The 10,814-nt window shown below is 43.3% G+C and overlaps 1 protein-coding gene across 1 annotated transcript in view; it reads right to left on the reverse strand.

Annotated features, from left to right (window-relative positions):
• LOC109919603 (cadherin-20-like) overlaps nt 1-10,814 on the reverse strand; it is a 52,397-nt gene that overhangs the window by 3,452 nt on the left and 38,131 nt on the right. The window contains exon 10 of the mRNA XM_020519635.2: nt 1,674-1,925. Within this exon, the coding sequence (XP_020375224.2) occupies nt 1,674-1,925 (252 nt within the window). The remainder of the gene's footprint in view (nt 1-1,673; nt 1,926-10,814) is intronic.

Below are 10,814 nucleotides of genomic sequence, written 5' to 3' on the forward strand. Positions count from 1 at the left end.
CAGTCCCACTGAAACAGGGACCAATCAGGGAGACAGTCCTAGTGAAATAGTGACCAGGAACCACAGGCCCACTATCCATTATGTCTCAGATGAATAAAACCGAAAAAACTGCAGACACTGTAAATCAGGAACAAAAACAAGTTGCTGGAAAAGCTCAGCAGGTCTGGCAGCATCTGCGAAGGAGAAAACAGAGTTAACGTTTCGGATCCGGTGACCCTTCCTCAGATAAAATCACTTCTGATTGTTGTAAAACCATTGGGACTGCATTCCCTCCAGATAAAACCCCTACCAGGAGCACAGCCCCCTAAATTTGGCCTTTGCTGTTCATCAGCATCTCATCGCATATTGTGAACTTCACTCAACCTTCAGTCTGTTGTGGCAAGTCATAAGTTTCTGCTGAGCCATTACATTAAGGATCAAATAAAAGTGGACATCCCAAGGCTGGCTTTAGAAGGGTGTTGCATAGGTACATTGGGAACTGGACGAGGCCATTTAGTTCCTTAAGCCTCTTCCATCAATCCACGTGATCATGGCTGATCCATGTCCCAGCTTCATGGGCTGGATTTTACTGAGGACACAAGGCTCCCCAACTCCATTCCCACCCTGTGCTCAGGAGCCCACCCACCAAAAAGCCTGACTGTATAGTGGGTCATTTTATCCATGATGGGCTGTGAAATGGCTCGGGGGAGATCTCCTTCCTCATCCGGGGGTGGAGGTCCCATTTTAGAGAGCTGGTGGTCAATCTGATTGGCCAGTGACTCTATCGTCCCAGCAGTGACAAGCTCGATGGCTGGCCATGGATGGAATTGCAGGCACTCCCTGAGAAGGAGGAGAGATGGTAGAGGCCAGACTGAAGCTATTGGCAGGACCTGAGCTGCAGGCCCAAATGGGTGTTTGTGGGATGGTTAGGTTGTGGTGAAGGATGGGGAAGGGCTGTGAATGCCCTTGGAGAAGCATCTCTGACAGGCACAGAGTCCCCAGAGGTCACTGACCCACGCAGTAAAAGCTGCTGGGCTACCCACCTGTGTATGCATCTCTCTGCAGGTGGGGAGACAGGGGTGTGGGGAGATGATTTGGTGAAATAGCATGAACAACGTAATCACAGCATTGTTACAGGGCTGAACGAGGCCATTTGGTCCATCATGCCTGCAAAGATTCTATCCCTGAGTGCCAATCTCCTGCTTTTCCCCATATCCCCGCTCCCATTTCTATTCAAATAATTATCCAATGCCCCTCTTGAATGCCTCAATTGATCCTGGCACCGCCACATTTCCAGGTGGCACATTCCAGGAGGGGTGTGCAAGGCACTTAAGTGGCCATTAACTGGGCCTCGATGAAATCAAAATGGGAGACAGGATTGGGGTGGGTGAGAAGGCATTTTACGAACACTTCTGCCTTCTAACTTGTCACAGGTGGTGAGGGAGTATACATCCACCTTTAGCCTAAGTGCTGTAATTTGATAACACTAATTCATTAATCTCAGTTCAATTGTGATCTAGAATAGCAGTGCCAGCTTGATGGGCTGAATGACCTGCTCTCATTCCTATGTCCTACTCAAGCTAGTGTCAATTGCTGTTTGTGGGGTTGCAAATGTCTCCCAATTACACTCCTGAAATGCCTGTCACTAATTCTCTGGGCTGATCTAGCGATTATGTTTAAAGGCATTAGCTTACCCAGCATTATGAAGATGCATCCAAGAATGGCGATAAGTGCCCCTTTGCTCAGGCTGATGGGAAGACTGTAGGCCTCGACGCTACAGGATCGAACATTACCATCGGGATCACAGCCACACACTCGGATCGTCAGGGTGCTGGTGCTGCTTTGCACAGGGAGATCAGAGTCCGCAATGAGAATAGGCAGGTAATAGGTGCCCTGCTCCTGGTGCTTGAACCCAGCTCTTCTGGTCAGAATCCAGGCAGTATTGTCTAAAAGGATAAAACACAACATAGAACAGGCTTCCATTTGATTTACAAAATGCAGTGTTTGCAAAGTATCTCTTCATTCATTCATTCACGGGATGTGGGTGCTGTGTACAAGGTCAGTATTTAATAACCATCCCTGTACAATTAACTGATTTGCTCAGGGGATGGTTATGAGTCAATCGTCGACTAAAAGCAATATACTGCAGACAATGGAGATCTGAAATAAAGATTTATGTTTGAGAAGCATTTATCGCCCATTCCTCATAGTCCCACAGATGGTGGTGCTGAGCTGCCTTCTTGATTCACCGCAATACTTGGTGTTTAGCAACACACACGATGCCCTTAGGGAGGCAATTCCAGGATTTTGTAACCCAGCGACACTGAAGGAATGGTGATATATTTTCAAGTCAGGATGGTGAGTGGTTTGGAGAAGAACTTGAAATTGGCAGTGTTCCCATGTATCTGCTGCCCTTGTCCTTCTGGCTGGAAGAGGCCATGGGTTCAGAAGGTGCTGTCTAAGGAGCAGTGGGGAGTTGTTACAATGCATCTTGTAGGAGGTATACACTGCTGCTACTCATGTCGATGACGGAGGGAGTGAATGTTGAAGGTGGTCAATGGGCTATCAATGAAACAGGCTGCTTTGAGCAGATGGTAACAAGGTGTAGAGCTGGATGAACACAGCAGGCCAGGCAGCATCATAGGAGCAGGAAAGCTGATGTTTTGGGTCTGGACCCTTCTTCTGAAGAAGGGTCCAAACCCGAAACGTCAGCTTTCCTGATGCTGCCTGGCCTGCTGTGTTCATCCAGCTCTACACCTTGTTATTTCAGACTCCAGCATTGGCAGTTCCTACTATCTTTGATCAGTGTTTGACTACACGCATCCAGGGAAGAATATTCCATCACAGGACTTTGCAGGGTTGACAGGATTGTGTGCGCTGTTATTGGTCCAATATCTTGGCCAAATGTGGCTAGTCCACCTTAAGCCAGATTTTGCAGTGGTTAATGGCTTACTTGGCCATTTCAGAGGGAATTTAAAAGTCAACCCTTTTGCCTGTGGTTCTGGGACCAAATTTTCCTTCCCTGAGGGATATTTGTGAACAGTTAGGGACTGAGGGAGCTGTTCTGCTGGGGTGGGCTTGATTTGAACCGTGCTGGGACAGAGTCCCGGTGAATTGTACAACTAGGACTGTTGAACAGGGTGGAAGGATGGTGGTGGATGTTTGAATTAAAATTGAAAAGGAACAAGAAAGCAGAGGTGCAGGATAGTGAAGAGGGCAACGATAAAGTGTGACGTGGGAGCAGAAAATAGAAGCAGAAGGGTGGAGCAGAAATTAGAACAGAATAAATAATAATGGTGAAAAGTCAAAGGTTTAAGGCTCTATGACTGAATGTATGATAATTGATCATAGAAAAAGAAATAATTGAATATGACTTGACACTCATTCTAAAGACATGGCTGCAGGGTAACTAAGACAGTGAACTCAATATTCAAGCTTAGACGATGTTCTGGAAAAACAGGCAGAAAGGAGAAGGTGGTGGGGTAGCTTTGTTAATAAATGAGCTGTGGGGAGTGATGGTTAAGGTGCAATAGATCCTGGTATAGAATCAGGTGCAAATAAGGAATTGTAAGGGAAAGGAGCTAGAGTGAAATTATGAATGTGTGTAAGGAGGGTATTAAAATTGTTATGGGGGATTTTAATTTGCATACATTATGGAGAAATCAGATAGGTAAGTGTATCATGGAAGCCAAATTTGTTAAGAGACCATCAGGGATTGTTTCTTATAGCAATACTTTGCACTATTTACCCAGGAGGCTGGAGCAGAGTGGGACGGCCAGCGGTCAGTGGATGGGAGCCTGGGTGGTCAGTCTGCTGCACATGGTTGTCAATAGCATGCGAGCAAGGTTGGGGTCAGCCCAAAGCAGGGGAGCACGACAACAGATGTGGAAAGCCCCCAGCGTGGAGCGACTGCAGGTTATAGACAGACTGTAATGTTCATCTTTTAACTTTATTTCTTTATTCTCCTAATTTATACTAAGAAGAACTGTAATGTAGAACTTCCAGCTTCTTCAGAGATAGCAAGAACTGCAGATGCTGGAGTCAGAGACAACACAGTGTGGAGCTGGAGGAGCACCGTGGGTCAGGCAGCATCAGGGGAGCAGGAAAGTTGACATTTCGGGTTGGGGCCCTTCTTCAGAAATTGGGAAGGGTGAGGGAGCTCAGAAATAAATAGAGAGAGGAGGGGTGGGGCTGAGGGCCTAACCATCTCCCACCTATCTGCCCGTCCAACCTCACTAACCAATCCCCACCACTCCCTACCTGCACTCACCTATCTCCATCCCACCTACCTTCCCCAGCCCAACCCCTCCTCTCTATTTATTTCTGAGCTCCCTCCCCATTCCCCATTTCTGAAGAAGGGTCCCGACCCGAAATGTCAGCTTTCCTGCTCCTCTGATGTTGCCTGACCTGCTGTGTTCCTCCAGCTCCACACTTTTAGCTTCTTTCTTTATTTCTGTGTTTTTGTACCTAATCTATTTTAGTACCTAAGATTTGTACCTAGGTTCTTTTTACCTAAGATGATGCCATGTGGGCAACATTGTACACTTTTCACTGTACTCCTGTATCCCTGTACCTGAGTACATATGACATAAAACCTAATTCTAATTTTCAATCCAGTAATATGTATTAATAAGATATCTCATGGTTAAGGATCCTCTCGGGATTAGTGATCACAACATGGCAGAACTTCAAATTCAGTTTGAGGGAGAGTACCTCGAGTCTGAAACCAATGTCCTCAACTTAAATAAAAGCACTTACAGAAGAATGAAGAAGGAGTTATCAAAGTGGGTTGGGAAAACGGACTAAGAGGAAAGTCAGTGGATGATAAATGGCAGACATTTCAGCAAGTATTTCATAATGGTCAGCAAAAAGTTATTCTGATCAGAAAGTAGGTCTCAATGAGAAGGATGAGCCACCCATGGTTAACCAAGAGCGTTAAAGGGAGTATTCAATCATAACCTAAGGCATAGAAAGTAGTGCAAACTAATGTTAAACCAGAGGATTTAGAATTAGTTTTGGAACCAGGAGTGGATGACTAAAGTCTAATAAAGAGGGGAAAAAATGATCATGAAAGTAAATCGACAAGAACTTTTGCAGGTATCTGAAAAGAAAGTAGTGAAATTGTGGGAGCCTTACAGGATGCAACTGAGGAACTGATAATGGGAAACAGGAAAATGGCAGATAATTTAAACCAATATTTTTGATCGGTCTTCACAGTAGGGGATACTACTAATCTTGCAAAGATAACAGATGGCAGATGAGGTACTAATGGGAGGTAAATGCGTTGTAACAGTTTCTGACATGATGGACAAAGTGTTTGACAAACCATTGAGACTGAAGACAGACAAGTCATGAGGATCCAATGACCTGCATCCAAGGATTTTAATGGAAGTGGCTGCAGAGATAGTGGAGGTATTGATCAAAATATTCCAGAACTCACTGGATTCTGGGAGGATTTCAGCAGATTGGAAAGCTGCTCGTGACACCCCTGTTCAAGGACGGAGGGAGACTAAAAGCAGGAAACTATAGGTCAGTTCCTTTATCCATTAACAGGACGAGGGCATCGCTGGCTAGGCAGCATTTATTGCCCACCCCTAATTGCCCAGAGGGCAGCTGAGAGTCAACCACATTGCTGTGGGTCTGGAGTCACATGTAGGCTAGACCAGGTAAGGGTGGCAGTTTCCCTCCCTTAAGGGCATTAGTGAACCAGATGGGTTCTTCTAACAATCAACAATGGATTCATGGTCATCATTAGATTCTTAATTCCAGATATTTTATTGAATTCAAATTCCACCATCTGCCGTGGCAGGATTTGAACATGGATCCACAGAATGTCTTTGGATTAACAATCTAGCGATAATACCACTAGGCCATCGCCTCCCCATGAGCCTTATATCTATTGTTGGAAAAATGTCAGAATCTATTAAAAAGGAAGAAGTAGCAGAACATTTAGAAAAGGTTTATGCAATCAGAGTCAATATTGTTCTGGGAAAGGGAAATGATGTTTGATTAATTTGCTTGTTTTGAGGATGTAATAAGGACAATTGATAAAGCAGAAGTGGCAGATGTAGTCTATTTGGATTTCCAGAAGGCATTGGATAAAGTATCAGATAAAAGGTTATTACACAAGATGGGAGATCCCAGCTCTGGAGTAATGTATTAGCATGGATTGAGGATGGTTAACACACAAGTCACGGAGTCAGGATTAATGGGTCTTTTTCAGTTTGGAAAGATGTAACTTGTGGATCAGTCCTGGGATCTCAATTATTTACTATCCATATTAATAACTTGGAAGAAAGAGCAGAGTGTAATGTTTCTAATTTTAACGATTGTACAAAAATAGCTGGGTGGGCATGTTACGATGAGGACATAAGGGGGCAGGTTGAATGAATGGGTAAAACGTTGGCAGATGGAGTTCAATGTAGGAAGGTGAGAGGTCATGCATTTCAGTAGGATGAGTCAAAAGGCAAACTATGATTTAAATGGAGAGAGACTCAAAAAGTTCCAACACAAAAGGATCTGGGTGTTCTTGTGCATAAAACTCAAAAAAGTGAGCATACAAGTTCAGCAAGTAATTAGGAAGGCAAATGGAATTTTGGCTTTTATTGCTAGTGGTTCAGAGTTTGATTTCACTGGTGAGGCTTCATTTGCAATACTGTGTAGTTTTGCTTCCTGTATTTAAGAAAGGATGGCTAGCACTGGAAGCAGATTGGGTTGCGAACTGGTTCTGTTCTTGAGTCTGTTTGCAAGTTGATTTGTACGCAAGTTGCAACACAATGCAGGACAATATAAAACAGCTGCTTGTAAGTAGAGAAACTTTGAAATTACACCCCTGTACAGATCACAATTGTAAGTCAGATGTTTGTAAATCTGAGAACCTTGTACAAGATTCTGAGAGGACTGACAGGGTAGATGTTGAGAAGATTTCTTTAAATAGTTTCACTACTGGAAGCAGGCCATTTGGCCCATCAAGTCCACACCAACCATCCAAAGAACATCCCACCCAGACCCAACACTCTACCCTATATTTCCCATAGCTAAAGCAGTCAGCATGCACACTATGGACAATGTAGCATGGCCAGTCCACCTAACCTACACATCTTTGGACTGTGGAAGGAAACTAACACAGATGCAGAGAGAATGTGCAAACTCCACACAGACAGTTTCCTGAGGCTGGAACTGAACCTAGGTCTCTGGGTACTGTGAGGCAGCAGTGCCATCCACTGAGCCACCATGTGTCCATTGTGGGAGAATCTGAAATTAGGTGACATAGTTACAGAATAGTTACACTTATTTAAAACTGAGATGCAGAGGAACTTATTCCCAAGAGGGTAGTGAACGTCTGTAATTCTCCACCCCACATAGGTGTGGAGGCTAGATCACTGTCAGTATCTAAAGAGGATATGGATACAGTTTTGAAATATTGAGGAGTTGAGAGCTCTGGAGAGCTGGCAGGAAAAAGGCTTGAAGTCTGAGAAAAACAGCCATAATCTCTATAGAATGATGGGTGAGCTTTGAGGGGCTGAATGGCCTATTTTGCTCCTATTTTTTACGCCCCTGTGTTCCGATGTCCGCTGTGTGTTAGCCATAAACAGCTAAATTACTTTAAAAAGGGCAAAATACTGCGGACGCTGAAAATCTGAAACAAATATAGAGAACGCTGGAGAAACTCAAAGGTCTGGCAGGATCTGTGGAGACAGGAACTGAGTTAACCGTTCAAGTCCAGTGTAACTCTCACTTCGAACTGCCTCAATTACTTAAGTCAACTTTGACCTAAGCCACCTGCTAGTTGCGTACATGGGGCCACAGAATAATATGTACATTGGAACAAGAAGACAGACAGAAAACAAAGCAGTTGCATTAATACAGCCCTTTATCAAATCTCTGCAAAACGTCTCACAGTACTTGATATTGAATGAAAGATTGTGAAGTGCTTTGAGAGAAAGCTAGTGGCAAAACTATTAGCTTTAGTTTTAAAATATTCCAATAAATTAAATACAAATCTGTGGTGGACTCATCAACTGCAAATTCGTATGTTAATGTAAACTTTAGTTGCAAGATATATATGACGATTTACAATACAACACAGGAACTTGAAACTGCGAGAGTTAAAATAAGAGTTAAGGTGAGATTATTGCCAGGATCCAGTTCACCCTAATGCTGCAACCGAGACTTAGGATATGATGGGGTAGATACCTGGAATTAGGTTAGGGTTAGTTCTCATGTTCTTCTGCTAGCAGAGCCGAAAGGGTTGTATTTGGGTTAAACTATTCAAACTAGTTTACAGAGAACCATACAGGAGATGAGTCAGATCAAATTAGCTAACAGGGTCATGAAAAGCTGTCGGGTAAGTGAAATATGTACATAGTGACTTGAAATCTCTGCTTCGGCAGAATTCCAGTCCTTTGAAGTCATTGGCTGGAGCGCCGACTCCCTGACCTCAGCTACTTTCTGGTTTCAGATTGTTTTGTATCATTTTCAGTTGAGCTTCCTGACCTCCCTATGACACCCCATCCGGGAGCAACCGGAGAGAGGAGCAACCTTGTGTTGACTTATGCCAGGCAACATGATATGAAGAGATAACAAGGTGTGGAGCTGGATTTTTTTTTTGAAGACAGCTTTCCTGCTCCTCTGATGCTGCCTGGCCTGCTGTGTTCATCCAGCTCCACACCTTGTTATCTCAGACTCCAGCATCGGCAGTTCCTACTACCTCCTCATGATATGAAGACCAGCCATTATTGAGAAAATACTAGCTAGAAACAGGAGCGTAGCTGTGAGAATGTTGATTCCAGCTCCTGTGTAAACACCTGCTAATAACAAAGCCTCTCCAGCAACACTTCCCAATTATTTTCTCAATCTGACCCCATATTGAGCCTTGAAGGTTGTTGTGACTGCTCAATGGGAGCAGCAGGGGTTGGGTCTGTAAGAGCAGGAACCTGTTAGAATTGCTATCGTTCGGGCGGGCCTCCATATAAAATCAAAATACTGCAAATGCTGGAAGTCTGAAATAAACATAGAAAATGCTGGGGAAACTCAGCAGCTTTAGCAACTTCTGTGGAGAAAGAAACAGAGTTAATGTTTCAATTCCAATGTGATTTTTTCAAAACAGTCCTGAAGAGGAGACATTGGAGTTGAAACATTAACTCTGTTCGGAACATACCAAGTACAGATGTTAATAGAAGGGTATCACAGTACGGGGGGAGTTTAACAGCTTTGACTTAGTGAGAAGGTGCAAGCAGCCTTGGGGACAGTTTATGCATAGACACCCAGAGCCCACAGATACTCCAGACTAGTGTCTCAATGGGTAATTAGTAGTATTGGCTTAAAGCACTTACCTTGTTGATACTGACATTACTCTCTTTGGCAACATGCCGCTTACCATTGACAAATTAATATAAATGTTTGTGCATTTTGCAGGCTGCAATCCAGTGGACTATGAGTGCTCACGTGTACACAAGGTAAAAATGCAATCATATAAAGAATCCTCATGCAGCATTCCATGGGTCCCTTGAAGTGATCCCATGGCACTGTTTTGAAAATGACCATTGGGTTTGTTCTTGGGGTCCTGGTCAATATTTATCCTTCAATCAACATTGCTGTAGCAAATAACCTGACAGGCCCGAAACGTCAGCCTTCCTGCTCCTATGATGCTGCTTGGCCTGCTGTGTTCGTCCAGCCCTGCACCTTGTTGTCTCATGATCATCTTGCTGTTAGTTGGGGCTTGCTGCGTATAAATTGGCTGTCATTTTTCTAACATTATAACAGCAGCTACACTCCATTAACAGTAACTCACTTTGATATAATTCTGAGATCATGAAGTAGGATGCAAGCCTTTCTCTTTGATTTTAAGAACTCATTTCAAAGCTGATTATCCATTGCTGTGTGGCTATGTGCAGTCAGTACCATGGTGATGTCACTGGACTAGCCATCCAGAACTCCATGGTAATGTTCTGCGGAACCCCCACCATGTCAAATGGTAACATTTGAATTCAATAAAGATCTGGATTAATTAAAAGACTAGCTAGTATAATGATGTCCGTGTTAATGACCTTCAATTGTCATGAAAAATCCCACCTTGCTCACCAATATCTTTTAGAGAAGACAATCTGCCTTCCTTACGCAGTCTGGCTGATATGTGACCCCGAAGCAGAGGTAACATGGTTGACTTTTAACTGCCTTTGGGGCATTTTTGGGCTCAACAGTAAATGCTGGCCTAATCAGAGACCCCGTCACTCAATAAATGAAAGATAAATTGTTGTTTTATTTCATAATCAACACAGCCTGGATTTCTTTTTTTAAAAAGGGGACGAGATGTTTGGTTCGTTTTGGTAACATTAGAGATGTTGGTGACATGGATTTTAAGTGTACTGGACAACACTGTGACTGGCAAACAATACAGATTGTGAAATACAAGACAATGTGAGATACACTGAGCATGCCGATTAAATACCATTGTATTATAACAAAGACCATGGTGTTTAGTGTTTAGCTAAAGATCCATGGTGGGTACTGCTTTGTTTGCTTTTGTTGGGGGAAATTACAATTGTTTCAGCATTCACTTGCAAGTTACTCTTTAGAAACTATTAATATTTGCTCTGCAGTTCTAGAAAAATACATAGTTTTGAATGTCCATTGCTGAAATATTCAGAGATCATGGGCAAAATGGTGTTACAAACAAACATAGAAAAATAAATTTCCACCTCTCTCCAAAGAATAAATGAGAAAAAAACACAGAAAGCTGAATTGAACACAAAAAGGAACTTTACAACTTTCTGAGACAACAAGGTGCAGAGCTGGATGAACACAGCAGGCTAAGCAGCATCATAGGAGCAGAT

The sequence above is a fragment of the Rhincodon typus genome, chromosome 2 (genome assembly GCF_021869965.1).
Source record: "Rhincodon typus isolate 14 chromosome 2, sRhiTyp1.1, whole genome shotgun sequence".
Lineage (NCBI taxonomy): Eukaryota > Metazoa > Chordata > Chondrichthyes > Orectolobiformes > Rhincodontidae > Rhincodon > Rhincodon typus.